This window comes from Lutjanus erythropterus, chromosome 7 (assembly GCF_056507025.1).
Source record: "Lutjanus erythropterus isolate fLutEry1 chromosome 7, fLutEry1.hap2, whole genome shotgun sequence".
NCBI lineage: Eukaryota > Metazoa > Chordata > Actinopteri > Lutjaniformes > Lutjanidae > Lutjanus > Lutjanus erythropterus.
The window spans coordinates 15687420-15707014 of NC_139323.1; the positions used below are offsets into that span (position 1 = coordinate 15687420).

The window sequence follows — 19595 nt, forward strand, 5'->3', positions numbered from 1 at the left end:
TGACTTGTAAGACGTCATTATAGATCCTTAGCTTGGAGCCACAGGGTCATGCACATCGTCTCAAGCAGTTGTGTGTGGTGTGAAGGTGTGCGAACTGCATATCCGGGCTTTAGGAGACTTAAGCCGGAGATATACTTGCTGTTTAACCATGTGTTTGTGTTCATGTACACGTAGCGTTAATTTCTGAGGACGCGCACAACCATCGCTCCAAATGGACGCAGGATGCGCAAGGCAGCCATGAAGCGTAGGGATGTGTATGTGAACGTGTAGTTAAAAGCAAGTATATCTCCGGCATTAGATTACGCCAGATGAGAAGCATGGAGGCATTTTATGTCTTTTTTTCCCCCAGTTGTTTTTTACGTTTGAAAACATACGTTAGCTGACATTGTTTGGGAGATTCTGCAATGCCGTTTTCCTGTGAAAGTCTAAAAAAAGAAACCTGACCTTCAATCAGCATGAAGTTGAGTAGATAATGACTGAATTTTCATTTTTGGGTGAGCTATCACTTGGAATCTGACCGTATGTTACATTTCATTTTTAAATATATTTATCAGCTGTAACCTGACTGGAAAAATAATACAGGTGACACCAACCGAAGATAAAAACATAAAAAATATAGATCAACCAAATAAAAACAAAAAGTTTATTATAAATTTATACTTTTAAAGTCAGAGCCCAACCAGTAATGAGGAATTTGCCATTATGTAGTTTCAAAGTGACTATAAAGATTTTGCTAAACAGCACTCTATATTTCAACATGTAAATATTTCAACATGAAATGCTTTAAAAACACATTATAATAAATGCAGCATATATTGAAAAAACAATGTTTGGTCTGGTTTTATAAGCTTAACGTTGTTTCAGCTGCACCACAATCATTCTGACTCAAAAATATTCACATCATGTCCAACATATGATGACTAGGATAGAAATGTTCAATCAGTGTGATTTATCACAATAAGACAAATGACCGATCAGTGATCAGTGTCTTACACTAATTAAAAAATGATTACTACAGTAATGTGCAGTTAAAGTTTCCATGCAGGGGGACAGGTTGACAGTGTGGCAGCTGCCTTCATGTACACAAAATAACAGAGTTATCAAGAAGGATGGTGTACAGTATATTCTGATTTTTATTGTGAGGTGAGGATGAATACACAATGCCACAGATCGTTGTCTCTGTCCTTACACTGATAACAGCTTGATCATAAAAGTGCTCAAGTCCTTGGGTAAGAAACTAATTGTCATGGTTTAATTTATCCAACTGTGATTTCATGTCTCTAAAAACTTAAACATCTGCAAATGAATGAATTCTGATGTGCATTTTGATGTATCCGAGCACATATCAGAATGCATTAATGTGTCACCATGAATGAGGAGATGAAACGGGATGTCAGACACCTGCTTCAGGCTCTGCAGGAGGGGAGGAGTCAGGGAGAAAATTAAAGAATATTGAAGAAAACCTGCCTGAGTCAGTTACCACAGAAAGAGTTATTGCTCTTTCTGAAAGTGAACACCCAAAATGTCCCTCATCTCAGGCTTAACGAACTCAAGAGTTTTAAGTAAAACTGCTTTCTGAAACAGGGCTATAAATATAGAAAACAAAACATGTTTCATACCAGCTATCAGAGGAGCTTCTGGAGTAAGAGAGCCCCCCTGTCCTCCATGTTACGATATATTTTTGAACTGCAGACTATGAGGGGGGACACTCCTGAACTGGGTCATGGCTTGTGTTGCCTATTCTAAAAAGGGCATGTGTCTTATGCAAGCGAATGTTCAGCAAAGTCTAGGCTATATATCAACATGCATTTGGGTAAAAAAAAAAAAACTCCCACTGCGCCCTGTAGTTTTTCACGCTATAATAACGACCAGCCCCTCTAAACAAAAAAAAAAAAAAAAAAAAAAAAAACACTAGAAAATTCGATATGAGGCCTGCCACTGCCTGGGCAGCAGGCCAGCTGATTGTATTGGCTGCCATCAAACAGGCTCACACGCTGTGACACATATAGCTTTCAGCTGAAGCTGAGAGCTGTGTGCCCAGTAGGTGTATACTGTATGTGCTAAAGTCATGTAATAAATCTAAGTGTGGGGCTGACACATAGTCAGTGACATGACAACTCAGTTAAGAATACTGAACAGTGATTTGTCAGGATGACCTAGTTACCGCAGAGACACAACTAGGCAACTGGCTGTCAAAGTTGTCCTTCATGAAAAAAGTTGCAACAACTTGCTAGGCTGTCTGGGCAAAAATAAATCATATACATCATAATGACTGTCAGCAGAGTTCTGCTGTCTTGTATCAATTTAATTAGTCCAAGCCAACCTCATTAACACTGTCAGCATGCTGCAACAACCAAAAAAATGTTATGAGGCCTTGTGGAAAGATCCAATAACCATTACGAAAACATCTGCAATCAACAAAAAATTTAAGAAACAACTCTTAAGTGCTTGGTTGCCCTGGAAACAATATCAGCAATGAGGGAAAGGAACAGCAAATGAGGTAAAAAAAATATTAGGAACACTTGTATCTGTCAGCGCACTTAACTCTACATCGTTTGATGATCAAAATAAAACATGCCTTAACAACAACTTATTTTTTATAAAAAACGGACCTGTCAGGATGTAGCCATAATGGAAAAGGAAAAACTGAGCGAGGATCACATTGCTGCAGTAACAAAATTAAACCGATTTGGCATGAAAATAACAGACCATAAAACAATAAAAAAAACTATTAAATAACAATATAAAACACCAATGAAATCCAAAATACAAAGCACCAAAAAACAAAAATGGAAAATCATTATAAACATAATTGATTTTAGTTGTTCATTTACAATAAAAGGCACACTAGGGACTCTTGAGGTTTTGCGGCTCCTTAATCCTCCTTAAACCCCTTTTAACAAAGTGGTAAACCCAGCATCTGAACAACACTGCCATCCTCAGCTAAATCAACAGTAACCCAACAATGAACAGCCCTGAACTCTTTTGTTGTCAGTAAATCAGAATTATGGGGAGAGAGCATACATTATGATCTTCTCTGTATTTTTTAGGGGTGGTCTGAAAATATGGAATTATGGCTGCCTGCAACAAAAGATTCATGATTTCATTTATAGTGTCACACCTCATGCAATGTGATGCTGATTTAACTGTTGCATCACCAATAAATGGCAAATCCAAAAAGTGCAGAAATCAGTGGAACTACCTTCTCCTCTCATCTCGGAGAAACATTTTACACAACATTAGTGACCAGAATAACTGGGAACTTAGCTATAATGTCAAGTCCAGTGTTTTAACTTTTGGCAGTAACAAATCACTGCAGTATTCAATAGCACCATGAATGCTTGAAATTATACATGTAACAAGAAGCCAATGCAGTAGATGCTTAAAAGTACCAGAGGGTAAATCACTGAAAACCATACACACTTTGGTACTTCTGGACAACCATTATTTTTAGATGAAAAGAGCCATATATAGTGACAATTATAGCTACAATCTTAAATAAGTAATATATGCCAAAACTGAGAGGATACAAAATAGTGTAAACCATAAGCACAACATGACCCCTGCTGGTAAGTCTCTGTATTGCTACTGTCCTCCTTCAAAACTCAAATTTCTAACAGCAATAGCCCTCCTGTTAAATATGAAATGCTTTGTGTCAAATGTTATCAGAAATGGGTGGCAGATACGTGTGTGTGTGTGTATACATACCTTGTGACGACCCTTGGGGAGCAGTTGGGATCTCGGCCCATACACTCCAGAGCAGCACAGTAGGATCCCAGATTTGGCTTCAGACCAGCCTCTTCTAACAGAATGAACACACGGCCAATATGATTTAATGTGGCCTATAAACAGACAAAGACAGTGAGACAGTGTATATGAGTATATGAGTGCAATAGAAAAGACTGTCAACCAGAGAACCAGAGAATGTGCAAACATTTATTATACAAACACAAGTCACAATGCAAGAGGCTGTTCAGACTCGGTATCACATGCATCCTGAGTGATCTGATTACAAGTGGAAAACTCCTAGTACCTGACTTCGCACCTCTAGATGCATCTCAAGAGACCACTTGTGATCGGTATTTCCTGCACTATATGCAAATAAATACTAGGGGTGTTACAATACATGGATCTGGATGGATACATCAACTCAGTGTTCAGCAATCCAATATTATCAATGCAAACTGAAAATATCTATATCGCAAGCAAAGAAACAACTTCATGTGTTGCATTTCATGCAAAATGCACAGGAAGGCACAAATGATTAAGAATTTACAGTAACAGTTTCACTTCCCCGCTCTGTATACAAATAAATGCATTGGTGTTTTTAACTGGAAGCTCAACAGTAATAGTTGTTAACTCACTGGGACAAACACACAATATTGTTTTTCCACAAAGAAAGAAATAAAGTATAACATTTGTCAAATTTACAAGACTGCCCAAATAATTAAGAATTCTTTAATTTAATTTCAGTTTTTAATACTTTCATATTTGGAAATTCACAATTGGTTCCTGGAACATTGCATTTTTTATTTTGTCCAAAAAAAGAAACATAGCCAAACCCAGAATGCTAGTTTTAGAATAGTGTTGAACTCACCTTCTTGGCCCACACCCTCATCATGATGTTGTAGACGTCTGTGTTTAGATGTTTACGTCGGCTCATAACTCTATGCTGGCTAAGCAGGAAGCAGTGTGCCCTCTCAATGTCCCCAATAAACACACACCCCTCCAGGTAAGAGCGGATGCTCATCTGGATGTCCCCACATGCTGCTCCTTCGCTGTCCTCCCGTACTCGCTCTGGGTTACTGGAAGACGTCCAACGGCTTACTTGCTGACTGAGCCTCTTCTCCAGCTCCTCCACCTCAGCCAGCTCATTGGCCCTGCCCTGGGCATCACTAACAGTCTGCCTTTGGCTCTCTTCACCAGAGTGCCTCTGTTTCCCTTTAGATACTTTATGTGGCATGGCTGCTGTCCCTGCAGCAGCAGTAGCAACAGTGGAGGTAACCGTTGACGAGAGTGCAGCACGAATCTCATCAGACAATGTTGTGTGAGCCCTACTCTTCTTCTTCAAGGGCGCAGTCGTCTTAGCTGTGGTCGATATAGTTTTATATGCTGTACCAGGGAGCATGGAGCTGCCTTTGCTACCTTTAGATTTGGCTGTAGGTTTCTCCTTAACATTCTTCTGTATTTTCTGCTGGAGGCGCTGCTGTTTCTTCAGTTTGTTTTTCTTCTCCTCTATTAATTTTTCCATCCAGCGGCTGGGCTGAGATTTAGAAGCTCTTTTAGCAACAGTCTGTCCTGATTTAGGAATGTCCGTTTTCTCCTGAGGTGTGATTTTGGGACCCTTAGCAGATAAAGCCCCTTTTCCAGAAGATGGAGCTTTAACAAATTGCACCTTTGCATGTTGGATCTCTAAAACGACGTCAGATTTGAGTTGGTGGATCCTGGCCTCAAGCACTGTGAGACGGACAAATAAAAAAAGGTGATGTAAAATTACTGACTAGAATTTTTCAGAGTAATACACCAAAATACAGAAATAACTACAGGCTACAACAGCTGATTAGGCCTGGGAAGTATTCTGACATATCACAGGCTGGTAGCACAAAAATCTATTTTTTATCTTTTTGAACATTTTCACCACACACCATGACAATCCTCATAACCATGATAGTTTGGTCACTATAATCATGCATTTTTCATACAGTTTTAACTCTAAATGACAACCTGCTCCACAGTAACATACCGTCTAACAACTGAGACTGCTCCAGTACACGCTTCTTTCCATCTTCTGTCTTTGGGATTACAAATGAAACATTTCTTCTTTGAAGCTGTAAGGGTGTCTCTGAAAGAAACAAAAACAGTTACAGGTATAACCCATTAGAGAAGAAATAGTGTATACTAACATCCTACATAAGTGTGCCTCCTCCACCTAACTAATTACTTGTTATTACTGACTACTGGTGCATTCACTAAATAGTAAGATAGTGAGATTTTTGATGAATAATTCTCAGTTATGTGGATATAATTAGGCCTGCCACTAATTATTATTTTCATAGGCAATTCATTGGTAAAGTATTATCTCAACTAATCGATTAATAGTTGCTTGTTTTAAAACATCAGACAATGGCGAAAAATGCCAATCAGTGTTTCCAGAAACCTAAGATGATATCCTGGAATATCTTGTTTTACTCAGAACCCAAAGATATTCTGTTTATTGTCAGAAAGGAGAAAAGAATCTAGAAATTATTCCCATTTAAGAAGCTGGAATCAGAGAATTTTGACTTTTTTAATTACTCAAACTGGTTAATTAATTATCAAAATAGTTGGTGATTATTCTGATAATTGATTAATAATCAATTAATAGTTGCAGCTCTAGATATAATGAATAAGTGGGTATAGGCCACTAAGATAACAGCTAGAACAGTCTGGTACTTCAGAAAATCCCATCACTTTACTGTAATGCAGCCTTTTCAACCATATCATGATATCAAATCTAAGATGACATCTCATCTCTTATCATGATATTGATATAATAATAATGATATTTTGGACAGCTCTAGTTCTGAGCCCTGGTCCAGGATCAGGAGGAGCTGGGGACAGAGGCATCAAACTCTTGGCTGACTCCAGCTACATCATCTGACCTACAGTCTGCCAAACTGGGCTGAAGATTAGTGAACGCCTGCTTCTTAAATTAGCGGTCCGGCAGGTTTTCCCATCGAGTTTCTAGCAATATTAGTGACAGTTACATGATGTGTAGTTATTTCAATGAACAAATGCTACAAAAGACAGTTCAGAGACTTTTACTCACTAACATGTCGTCGTGTTAAACGTTAACGGTCAAGCTCGCGTTCACAAACAAAACATCGTCCAGCTGGACTCAATAACAAACTGTGTGACCAAACAGTAACGTGAGCTAACACAAGTGCTTTTCGTTATTAAATTAACATGTACATGCACTGACATTTAACACAAGAATCCTGGAAGAAAGATGGTGAACCTGTTCATCCCACTGTCACTGTACAGACTATGATATTCATATGAGACAGAGTCTCTCGGCTCACCTGATATTCGTCTCACTGCTCCGCTCCTCCTCGACACACACAGCTGACACGAGTCCGCCAAAGACACCCGAACAGCACACTTCTCAAATAAACTGCGACGGTTCAGACATTTAGCAAAGGCACATAATCTGAGAAGTGACATGTTGACATGTAATAACCGCGTTACTTCTCAGCACTGCGCCGCCATCTTAAATTAGACCACGCTAGTCGCGAGGACGGCGCGTCATCGTTCAAGGCGCGATTAGAAGATCGTGGATACATCGAGTCTGGCTCTTTGTTGTTGTGTAAATGAGTTTATATTTGTCAAGATCGTGTTTTCCATGTGACAGTCATATATATTAACATAGTCTTGCTGCGATGAGCTTTGCACGTTTAAATATCTGAACGGAAACTTTTATGCATCGAATAATATATTAGAATTTTCAAAGTGGGGACAAATTTTTAAATTCTTCTTCTTTTAAATCTTGTCTTTAGACTAATTTTATAGATTTGACTTTTCACTTGACTTTGTGTGGAGCTTGGCTGTGCAACTACCTGATTTAAAATCTATTTTAATAGTTGCACTTGTTTTACTATTTGGATGATTAATTTGTAAATGTCTTATTTTGTCTTTTTACTTGTGTGCTTTGCTTTCTTGTGCTTCTCTTTTATATCTGTGTGCTTTTATGTTGTCTATGGGAAGCACTTTGTGCTTTTTTTAAGACACAAGAAGGGCCTTGGCATAGAAAAATTTGGGAACCCCATGACTGCTTATTGAGATATAATGATATTATATGACCTACTGACTCGTATGGTCTGTTTGGTTTGATGGAGTGCAGGCAAGTGTAGATTGTGGTGTAATTACATTACACTGACCAAAGTAAGTAGACTTTGTAATTAGCAGTTACTAATTGCTTTACAGGGTGCATGATCTTGTATGACCATTCAAACATTACAAATCGCACAATGTCTGAATATTTGCAAATGTCAGAAAAGTTGTTTTTCTCATTTTGAATAAAGGAAAAAATGAGCCAGATATGATTGTTAGGGCTCCAGTTGTTATTAGTAACTTATGTACTCCTTTTCAATAGCAGTTATCATCCAAATATGTTAGGCTGACTTACTAATGTATTTTCTCCTTTTCAGTGTTGTTTATTGTCCATTTTTTCCCTTTCTGTCTTTTCAGTGGCTAAACTGAAATGTTCATACACCTCACAGTAGTTTGAAGCGGAAGGTGAATTATGTTTGGCCTACAGGTGGCAGTCTCATCACAGTCAATCAAAGCAGGACTAAAGGTCAAACAGGAGACCTAGGTGAAAATGAGTGACCTACAATGATACAAGCAACATGTTTTGTATCATATTTTAACATTTATACTCACAGTTACGTTATTTTACATCCCACATAAATATATGATTCTCTGAGATGTCAAATATTTTGTTGTACAATTTTAAAGACACTGATACAGAATATAGTTTATTTTAGAATGGAAAAGTTGCTCTTACATACTGATGATCTGTGATCAAATTGACTTCCTGTACTAGTTTTTTATGTTGACATAAATATTGAACATGCAGCAGACAAAGTTTAGAATATTTTTGCAGAATACATAAATGATCATTTTAATGTAAAATGAAATTCATAATGTTAAAAACATCTTTGTGAGCACAGAAATTGCCATTTAAACACACAGGTGCTGTTGCCTCAGCACCTGTACAGCATTTATTGTTATACAGTTCTTAACTGTGGTACTTAACATAAACGACATTCAACATAAACCTCCCATCAGTTGAGGAAAAACTATGCATTTGAAGTTCCATTTATTTCCATTCATGCATCTGAAGCTGGTAGTGTACACATGCAACCCGCACTCATGCTGACTTGACCAAAGTGCTTGTCACAGCCCATTGAAAACGATTGTTTTCTTCTTCTAGTCGACTTTTGAAGTTCAAACATCATACATTTTAAATCAAGTGTGACTCAGCTCCAAATTGAAAGTAAAACTGAATGTATCTCATTCACATCCTGTATCCTCTCTGACCCCCCAGCAGTGTCAGCCTCCCCTTGTCATGCATCCATAAAGCATTCTTAAACACTTTAGCAGCCCTTTGTGTCTCGGCAGGCTGGAGGTTAACACAAGCACTACTTGACAGAGAGGGAGAGGAGGGGGGCTGCAGAGAGGGAAATGAGGTCTAGGCAGTACATCTTTTCTCAGTGGAGGCAGTGGCTGAGAGCACAGCGGTGGGTGTCTGCTGCTGAGCTGTAGGTGAGGATCAGGAGGTGTTTGTTGCCACGGTTCACGAGCAGGGCCCCTTGACAGCCTCGTTTGATGTGGTTGGCCCCTGTCGGCGGCTGGCTCTTTGCGCTGGTGTGACAGTCATTGCCGGGTGAGTGACTGTCAATGCCTCGACCGACAAAAGAGGAGAAGACAGGCATTCATGGGGCCTGATAATGGCCAGGCCAGGACAAGGCTGCCATTCTCATACACTTTGATCATGTGGACTCTTTTGCACACCTTTGTAGGGGCTCCCTATTTGTTTAACAGATGGAGAGAGGGCTGTTTTTGATGGAGATACTTCTCTGTGAGATGCTTGTGTTGGTAAATGCCTTTGGCATGTGTTTGTGTGTGTGTGTGAGTCTCTTGTGTGCGCGGGTGTGTGTGACTGCGCCACTTACATGGAATTAGTGACCTGTCACCATGTGGAAAAAAGTGCCTCTTAAGGAACTTCACTGTGAGGCTCCACATGTGTGACATCTGAGAAGTCATATTTATGAGAACTTTATTAAAGGTGCAATATGTCAGACCATAGTGTTCAAAAATAATTCTTAGTCCAAATAGCAAGTTGGAGCCAGTATATTAAAGAGGCTGAAGCAATATTTAACTTACAATCTATGGTTGAAGCAAGTTGACAGGTTACCTGCAAGCTGCAGGAACAGTGAACATGAGTACATGAGTTACATGAATGCAAGATGAGTGTAACATTATAATCGGTTCATGAGACCTAAACTCTTCATCAGCTGTTTATAACTGTCAATTGTCAGCCAACGGAAATACACACTCTAGAGTTGGAGTTTAGTGGCTGCCTGCCTTACTGCCTGCCAGACTCCTTTAACCTTTAAAAACATCTACTCCTTTCAAAAGGTTCTTCTGACTTTTTTACAACTCATAAACAGTCATTCACTCATTGGCATGAATTTTAACTTTAATAAACATAAAACAGGCGAACAAAAACAGTCACTGTAGTCCATTCTGGACCAGAATAGCAATTTCAAAGGAGCACATGCTGACTGCTGCGGCATTGTTGTTGGTATTTCAAATAATCATGTTGCCTTAATCTCTGATGACATGTCATGCTAATTTTATGATTCATTACAGTAAATATGTTGCATATTTCTGCTTTAAAGTTTTTCTTTGAAATTATACTTTCGTGCTCACACCGAGACATGCAGCACATTAGTACTTTTTACAGTCTACCATAAGTTTCCAGACCGCTGATACAAACATTAATTATGAAATATTATTCAGAACATCACACACTTGATGTCCATTACTGTCCATTACAGAGAGACAGACATCAGAATGATCCTTCAGGCTTACACACAGGCCTTTTCCTGGACTGCTGTGACTCACACAGCTCTTATTAGGTTTCTCCACACAGGCATTTAAACATGGATTGAATTAGTGAGTCATTTAAAATGTCTTTAGATGTGTCATGCTACCATTGTACTATTTACAAGTGGATCTTAATAGAATAATTTGAAAGAATGATGCATCCTTCAGACCTTAATGACATTAGGTCAACCTCAACATTCACACAAAGTTAGCCTACTTCAGCTATCAGGAAAGTGAAAAATGCTGAGTAAGCAAAGATTTTTTATCCTTTTTATTAGTTCTAATAAGTCAAAATATATGTTTAAGTGCTGTTATCACAAATATATTGTGCTATATGTCACCTATATGCCAGTATCTGGCCCAGCAAGTACAAAAAGTTGTTTATATTCTTGGGTGTTTTAAATGGTATTTCAGAGTTGAAAAGCACTGATGACTCATCCTGCCTCAGGGACATACACTATATTTGTGTCCAATTAAATGCTTTCTTGCTTATGACACAGCACAGTATGGAAGGAGAATAAATCCATTGGTTGGACTGGACTGTGTTTCTGAGGCCTGGGCCTCACCGCACAAAACAAACTTTATAACCTAATTCACAGATTTGGGTAAAACTGGATATTTTATGGAGAAAATACCTTCTGGTGGATGTTCTCCGACTGCTCAGCTTCAACTCTCTGCTATTTTGGTTACAGAGTTTCGTGATGGACAGATACCTTTAGCTTACTTAATTAGCAGTCACTCAGCGAATGCAACTGGTCACCAGGACAAACACAGCCTCCGTGACTGACAGGAAATACAGTACAGAGGTTGTTTTCCTGATAGAAATTTATAGCTTTATTTGTTGCTAAAGAAAGTCAGCTAATTATTAAATGCCGTTAACTTGGTTATTGGTCATTTAGCTCCAAGGTGCTGCGATCCAAGCCTGACAAGTAAACCATCTCTGTAATGTGGCCCATTTTGGTCCCAGTCTGGGTGTATCCACTGGGAGCTCTCAGTCTGGGAAGAGTCAGCTAATAGGCCCGATCTTCTTTCTACATCCACGGACCACGTTAGCTGCAAGGCAGGGGGGAGTTATGCAGAGCACTTTTGGCCTGTAAACACCAATCAGTGTCTGTGGCAAGTCCCTCTTTAGCTGCCTGTTTTACAGGAAACACTTAATCCTCACCACGGCCGGCCTGATCTATCCCTGTCCTCTGTTATGTGCTTTTGACATATCAGATTAGCAGTGCACACATGTTTAATCACTCCTGACAAGTCGCATTTTTTCATCAAACTATCAGTCAGTTGGATCTCTGCTTGCTATCCTGTGAAGAACTGTGAGGCTGGATCTCTCAGAACTCTTCACAGCATCAGATAGACGACCCACTTATCATAAAGCCACTGACAATAGACAATGGTCACGAAGCAGGATATGCAAAAGGCCATGTCCTCAGTGGGGCTAAGTCGGGGTGGTCTGGTCAGTTCCTTTAACCACGTCCGGATGTTTGTCAGCCAACCACAGCAGACAGCTCAAAGATATGAAGCACACCTGTGTTGGGTCTGACGCAACAACGCAGGCAGTGTTGGACACACTGAAAGGATAAATTGCATAATCGCTGAAATTATAAGAATTTACTACCCATGAATAATATGTGTGAGATAATTTCCTTATGTGAGTGCTGTAACTCCCTGCAGCTTCGCATCTACAATAAAGAGAAAGTCGATTGTTGTGTATCTGGAAACACTTTCATCTGAAAAAAGGAAAACAAACACCTTCCTACCACTGAGTTACAAACTGGCAGCATGTCAGCATACTTAAAAGCACCAGGTCATGGGTGAGCTGCTAAAACACAACTACAAGAGCAAGAGAGAGAAAAAGAGACACAAGGACTTAGCAGCCCGGCAAAACAATTAATAATAGGGAGCTATTACTGAGGGATTGTCACTGCTAGGAGGGAGGTCGGGTTTCAGACCCTTTTGAAGACTTTGATGGTACAAAACAGGCCTCATTATAGAGATATTATCTCTATTCATACACTTACAGAGCCGCTTGGATTCCTGCTGGGAAAGATTAGGTTCCTCCACTTGAGAACATCCTCCTTGGATGCCTGGCTCACAGAGTGGTGTTCTCAGCTCAGGGCACACCCACATAACACAACTCAACTCGAATTGACCCAACTCGACTCGACTCGACTCGACTCAACTCAACTCAGCTCAGCTCAGCTCAGCTCATGACCATGCATTCAAATTGACCATGACTGTAATTCCTGTCTCGTGCTAATTTGCAAATTTCTGCGTGCTAAAAACTAAGATACGTCAGTATTTAGCTCAAAGCTGCCTGCATCAATCTTGTCTTTTTCCCCAAAAGGTTCCCTGTGTCTGGGCATCTATGAAATCTTCACTATGTGTTACGACCTTGAAATCATGTGAATTACTGTAGTCGCCAAAGATGCACGTAAAACAGCAAGAGATTGCATGTTAAGACATTTAACAAAGAAATACATTATGCTTGTGTCTGCTCCAGCACTGAGCTCAGAGCCCAAACATTTGCTTCTGAGACACCACAAAGCAATCTGCTGCCACATCTGACACTCACATGAGGCCCGAGCTTTGTTGTTGACCTCAGGGGGCACTCTGATTTTTAAGAAGTTATACAGCACATAGAATGATTGTATGATTTTAATTATGGGGAATTTCAGCAAAGGAAGGACAAATGGAGCTTCCTGGGGGTTGTTATGCTCTTTTTCTCTCACTTTCTCTGTTTTCTCTTTGTCTTTGTTCTGTTTGTTTGTATGTGTTTGGCGGAGATAAAGACACCGCTCCAGAAAATAATAAACATAATCAGAAAAACTTTATTGAGGTCTATCATGACCACAACTTGCATAACTAGACCTACTTCCGCAGCGCTGTGTCATCACAGGGGAAAGGCCTGGTGCTACACATTATCATTGTGCTTTAGGGGACAAAATAGCTTGTTTGTATTTCTTAGAAATCACAATCATCTTGGGTGGCACAAAACCCAGGATGTGACAATGATGCCCCTGCAAAATAATGTCTAGGGGTTCCTTTTTTTGTTGGAACATTTGCACATGGCGAAGAGGAATTAAAATTTTCACCCAAGTACCCACAGTTGACATCTGGTGAGTCAGAATGACAATACTGATTTCCAAATGAGTTAGACTACTTTTAACTTACATCATGATAATATTACAATATTGTCCAAGCTTCTAATGTAGCTAATATTCAGGTTCTATATTGTAACATCTGCATAGTTTGCATAGGTGTCTTGAATTTATACCCCAAGAGTTTAATCAAAAAACAATATATCTGAATATAAAAATTACACTATACGTTTTAGAGGAACAAAAACTATAAAGTGAATGAGAAGTGTCTCTCTATTCTCCCTTCCTGAATGTCAGGCGATCAAAAAAGAAGCACAAATTCTAGTCAAACTTCTATGACTTTAGAAAGTTAGCAACTCTGCTCCAAACATTATCAGTGTCATTCTGGAACAAAGAAACGGTTAAGGCGGTTAGAGAGTTTCTAATTGACATATGGAGTCTGTTGGGACTATTAGCTGGAAGCACCAGCGTACAAAACAACACAATCTGCCTCAATCAGCAAAGGGACGGGGAGGGAGCAACACGCTATAATGTAAAATAATATTTTTAAGCTTAAGAGTTCTGCAGAACAAAATCACACCTTGGTTACTAAATGATTAGTTTACAGCTTCCAAAGTTGGCCATGACTATGCAGCCCTGTCATTGTGGGAATTTTTGTGTTCAAATGTCATATTTTCATGTAACACATTTCAAACTTCTGTCCATTATAAAGGGGAAAAAGTAGCAACTGTCCAAACACCTTATATAACTTTGTTAAGAAATTCTATTTCCTATTGCAGTGCCAATAGAGAGAGAATAATAAATCAGTTACTGAGCCAAGCCTGCAAACACTCATGTGTCCTGAAAACTTTCTACATGTTTTTTTTAAGTAGGGAAACAACTTCATACAACACTAACAAAAAACACATTCACAGTTCTCTTTGTCCCTCTCTGTTTGCTCTCCTTTGTTTCTCGTTCTGACTCCCACCAGTTCCATGCAGAAAAGACTTTGACTTTCAAGGACATAGACAGGAGGAGAGAAAAGAAGAGTCAAGAACCAGAAAGCGGATAAAGCCAGAGGAAGTTAACAGAGACGGCAGTGTGGTTTAATTGAGGGTGAAAGACTGTGATTTTTACGAAGGGCCCACATAGATCTATGCTGAAAGTAACTTTGATGAGGAGCCTGGCGGGCACCAAGGACCAAAACATAGCGGCAGGTAGACAGGAATGGCTTGGGGGAGTTGGGGGCTGGAACAGGGAGTTTGAGGAAAGAGGTGACTGGTCTCTTTCTCATAGTTTTTTTTTTTATGATGGTAAGGTTTAAATAGGGGCTAGGGGGACAGCAAGTCTTTGGGGGCAGTTTACAAGCTACAGAGTGTGAAGTGACTGTCACTCTCTCTGAGCACACACTCCTCAAACACACTTCCAGCACCAGACAAGCGTGGCCTCAGGGTGGTACTCATAATTGAAACAGGGACTCTCTTTAAAAAGGAGGTAATTGCCATCGCTAACTGGACAACCTCACTTGAGAATTTCTGCATCTTCTCTCTCTGTTTCACTTTTTAAATGTCTCTCTTGTAAGTCCACAGCTGTCCATTACAGTGCTAGTGCTATTGAATTATGACCAAAGCTTTAGATTCATAGATCAATACCACTTTCATGTCTGTATGGTAAATATGCTGTTGGAGCCAGCAGGCAGTTAGCTTAGCTAAGCATAAAGACAGGAAACAAGAGAAAACGGCAACTTAACATTTTATATTTTGTTTAGTTAATCTGTACAAAACTACAAAAGAGAGCCTAAGCTCCTTCCTCTGTGTGCCCCATAGGACTTTTTTTGGATTTTGGAAAAAATATGAATGGCAGTCTTTTGCGAGAGAGAATTGATTTTTTTTTTCCATTTGAACTGTGCCACAAATTACACATATGTTGTTTGTCAATTTAAAACATAAGTTTGTCATAGGTTTGTCGTAATTTAGTTTAGTTTTCTGTGAACTCCTGATCCTGGAAGAGAACAGAAAGAATCAGTAAGAGCCATTGTTGTGTGACTACATCCCCATACAAAAACATGCAGGCATCGTAGCTTCAGTGGCTAACTTTAGGTTTTGGAGGGAAAAAGTCATGACGTGACTTTCATAACTTCTAGGTGTTACATTACATATCTACACAGTCTGATACAGTTTTACAACCAACATCAACTTTCTTAACTTGAAAAACTAACTTTTAAATTGACAAAAATCATATGTGTGATTTGTGGCACAGTTCAAACTGAGTCAAAAAAGAATTTGCCTCTTGCCATTGACTGTAGCGCATATTCTTTCCAAAGGTGGTCCATTGGATGGGATGTGACTCAGGCTGTCTATTCGCTGAGGTCATGTGTAGAAGGTTAAGTGGAGATTATTTCTTGGCCAAGACTATTGAATTTGTGGAGTCTCTGTTGGTTGCCTGTTTTTGTTTGATTTGCCCGTTTTCATGTCTTAATACTAAGCTAAACTAACCAGCTACTGGCTGTAGCTCATATTTAGTAACTGTACTTGAGATAACCTAAATGGAGACTGAGACATGACCAAGACTTTGAGGCGGTGAGTCAAGACCAAGAGCAAAGCACAGAAAGACCGAGTCAAGACCAAGTGCTGTCGCCCAAGGGAGGGAGCGGTACCATGAATTCTAGCTTTTACACTGACGCTAACTTTTATGTAATGTAACTACATATACATTAGCTACCTAGCTTTATGTTGCCTGCAATTGTTTATCATAAACAAAAACATAACTTAGCTTTGCTAGCATCACTTACTCTTTGATTACCTTTCTTTATCCCTTTTTTTAAGTGACACTAAGAGTTTGATAATTTGGTGATGTCACTGTAGTTGTGGTCAAACTGGTTTTGAAATAAAACCACAGTTGTCTTTGTCTGAGACTGAGATGAGACAGAGTAAAAATGTGGTTAATTCCGAGATTTGAGACCAGTTTTAAGACCAATACAATCTTGAATACTACAACTCTAATACAGGACATATGTCACTGCAGCTGACTAAGCTTAGCACCAAGACTGGAAACAAGGGGAAACAGCAAGTGCAGTTTTGTCCAAAGGTAACAAAATCTGCCCACCAACACATCTAAAGTGTAAAACCTAACCTATTTCATATCTTCTTCTGTAAAAACAGGTGTTCACTGGGGTTCATATGTGTGCGTTACATGCAAGAGAATTTCTTAGCCAGGATTAGGATCATTGTGTTTGCTTGGTGCCTGGATTTTTTAACCTTCGGACATAGACAGACTATTTGTTTTGCCCTGTTTCACATCTTGATACTAAGCTAGGCTAGCCAGCTTCTGGCTGCAACTTATATTTATTGTACTAGTATAAAGGTGATATCAATATTTTCATTTAAGTTGTAAGAATAATACTCTGATAGCAAATGTCTGAAAGAGTCATCACTGTTCACTGGAATGGTTTGGCTGAGCTTTAATGCCTTGCCCTAATCAGGTTCATTACACAGCTTGTAAAAAACAGACAAGAGTGTGGGAAGTCACAAAAAAGGTGTTCTTCATTTCCGTCCTGCTCCCTCAAATTAAACAGCAAAGATCAGAGAGGGTGTTTCATTGAAATATTAACACAGGTGATCAGAAAGTCTCTCAGGCTTCATCTGGACTAACTCTGCCGACACTCCTGCAACCTGCTCTGTGTTTGCAACTGCTTGATGATTCAAACCAGCAGCCATAAAAAAAGGAAAGGCTCCCTTAATTTGCCCCATGTGGCCAGAGAGAAGAAAAGAGAGCAAAGGTGTCAAAAAACGGTCTCCAAGCTGGTTCACTGGACAGTAATGGAGCTGATTTGACCGCGTTACAAAATGCCTCACCATTCACATCAGGGGGAGACAGCAGAGGTCATGGGATAGGAAGGGGATGTAAGTCTTTCCAGGTGTCTGTGACCGAAAAAAAGAAGAAGAAAAAGAAAAGAGGATAATAAAACCCTCAGGTGAAAAGCAAATGACTTGTTTCTCACAGAACAAACTTTCCTGAGAGAGAGAGAGTAGAAAAGGGACGGTGCTTGATGCAGGCTTTCTCATTTGTTTGAAATGGTTATGAATGAGTGCGGTGGCCCCACCCCCCCCCACCCTCTCCTCCTTTCAACCCCCTTGATGCTGGCCCTGCCCAGGATAAAATGCAGGACAACTCAGCCGGTGCCTCCACAGAAGAGAGGACTGACTGACTGACTGCACACAGCAGAGCGTGAGGCCATTCACTTGCTGCTTCACTGCCCCGTGCTAGCTGACACACACTCACTGACTGCTGCTCACTCTGACACATACAGACACACACACACTCTCTCTCTCTCTCTCTCTCTCTCTCTCTCTCTCTCTCTCTCTCTCTCTCTCTCTCTCTCTCTCTCTCTCTGTCGCAAACACACACCAGCTCTCTCCCTCCCATACTCACTCACTTACTCACTCCCTCTCTCAGTATCACACACTCTCTCACACACACACGCACAGAGTCAGTCACCAACCCTCATTCAACTCCCTCTCAGCCACGGGTCAGCAGCTCAGACAGGCACCTTGTCCCTATTCAGCTGGAAAGAGTAGAGCATCGCAAGGTGCACACACACACAAACACACATATCCATATACACACAGACAAACACTCCCATACAAACACATACACATACATGCACATCCTCAAACATCCCAGGACTTTATCTGTGTTTCGAGAAAGAAGACCTCAGTCCAAGGAGGAGAACAAGAAACAAGGAGCGACATTAAAGAGGAACTTTCAAAGGTGGATTCATTAACTCCATGAAGGGATCGTGCAAATAGAGAAATAGAGCTGGAGACAAGACCGAAGATGACAACTGGAGAAACTTTGATGAGCTTGTTGCTGTAGGAAGGCCTGCTGCCAGCTCAAAGTAGAGATTGGTCATCCGTCACATCCAGAGGATCTGCTGTGAGTGCCATCTCCCTCCCTTCTCGCTTCAGGACTCCCACCCTCTTGTCATCCCTCCACTGGGACATCTCCTGATCATCAGCATGCCTACAGCTTGCACAAGGTGCACCTTGGGAGTCTGACCCACCATGTGCAGATGGACGCCGTCCGTAGCTCATCTCTGTCCTGAACCTGCCCTTGGCACCACCACTACTTCAGCCTCCGCTGGGCGACCTCTCCCCCTGCCCAGCACAGCCTCCCTTTGCCTGGCATGCTTCACCCTGCTCCTGGTCACCGCTGCCACTGCCACAGGGGCCTGTCCTCCCGGCGTAGGGCATGAACCCCTTCAGGTGCTGGCGAGTGGCATCAACTGTTCGTGGACTTTGGAAAGGCACACTCGCAGCTACAATCACCTAGAAGGCGACGTCCGACTACGGCGACTTTACTCCGCCAACAAGTTCTTCCTCTGCATTGACAAAACGGGCAAGGTGGACGGCACTCGGCGGAAAAACTACGCTGACAGTAAGTGCATCTAACTTCTGTATCTCAATTGTGTGTTGGGTGTAACAGAGTGGCCAGGATGCCCTGTGACGTGCTCGCTTTTTATTGTTATGGCTGGACTTTCTTATCTGTTCACTTTTATAGCGGTTCATAGGGATACCCTATGGTTCTATCACTGTTGAGCTATTTGTGTTTTGTTTAGAGCATTAGAAACGCGTTGCTAGGTAAGAAGGGAATACCCTTGAGTGGATTTAGGCTCCTCGTGGGGGAGCCGGTACAGGAAAGCTGACTTGAGGAGAGACATTAAGCATCAGTTGGCGATGCAAAATGCGCTTGGAAAAAAAAAGTTTCACTGGGGATTAACTTGTCAAAACTGTAATGAGAGTCCATCAATTGTGAGTAGCAGGTGGACATGGAAACACATTCCACTAAACAAATTAAAACACA

The 19595-nt window shown here is 40.5% G+C and overlaps 2 protein-coding genes across 3 annotated transcripts in view; one reads left to right on the forward strand and one right to left on the reverse strand.

Moving 5' to 3' along the window:
- polrmt (polymerase (RNA) mitochondrial (DNA directed)) overlaps nucleotides 1-7250 on the reverse strand; it is a 65039-nt gene extending 57789 nt beyond the window's left edge. For both annotated transcript variants that reach the window (XM_084722907.1, XM_084722908.1), the window contains exons 1-4: nucleotides 7062-7250; nucleotides 5744-5842; nucleotides 4598-5457; nucleotides 3709-3842 (exon numbers count right to left, since the gene is read on the reverse strand). In XM_084722907.1, coding sequence (XP_084579033.1) covers nucleotides 3709-3842; nucleotides 4598-5457; nucleotides 5744-5842; nucleotides 7062-7203 — 1235 coding nt within the window. In that variant the 5' untranslated portion in view covers nucleotides 7204-7250. The remainder of the gene's footprint in view (nucleotides 1-3708; nucleotides 3843-4597; nucleotides 5458-5743; nucleotides 5843-7061) is intronic.
- A 10843-nt stretch (nucleotides 7251-18093) lies between these two features.
- fgf22 (fibroblast growth factor 22) overlaps nucleotides 18094-19595 on the forward strand; it is a 38755-nt gene continuing 37253 nt past the window's right edge. The window contains exon 1 of the mRNA XM_084722189.1: nucleotides 18094-19169. Coding sequence (XP_084578315.1) covers nucleotides 18797-19169 — 373 coding nt within the window. The 5' untranslated portion in view covers nucleotides 18094-18796. The remainder of the gene's footprint in view (nucleotides 19170-19595) is intronic.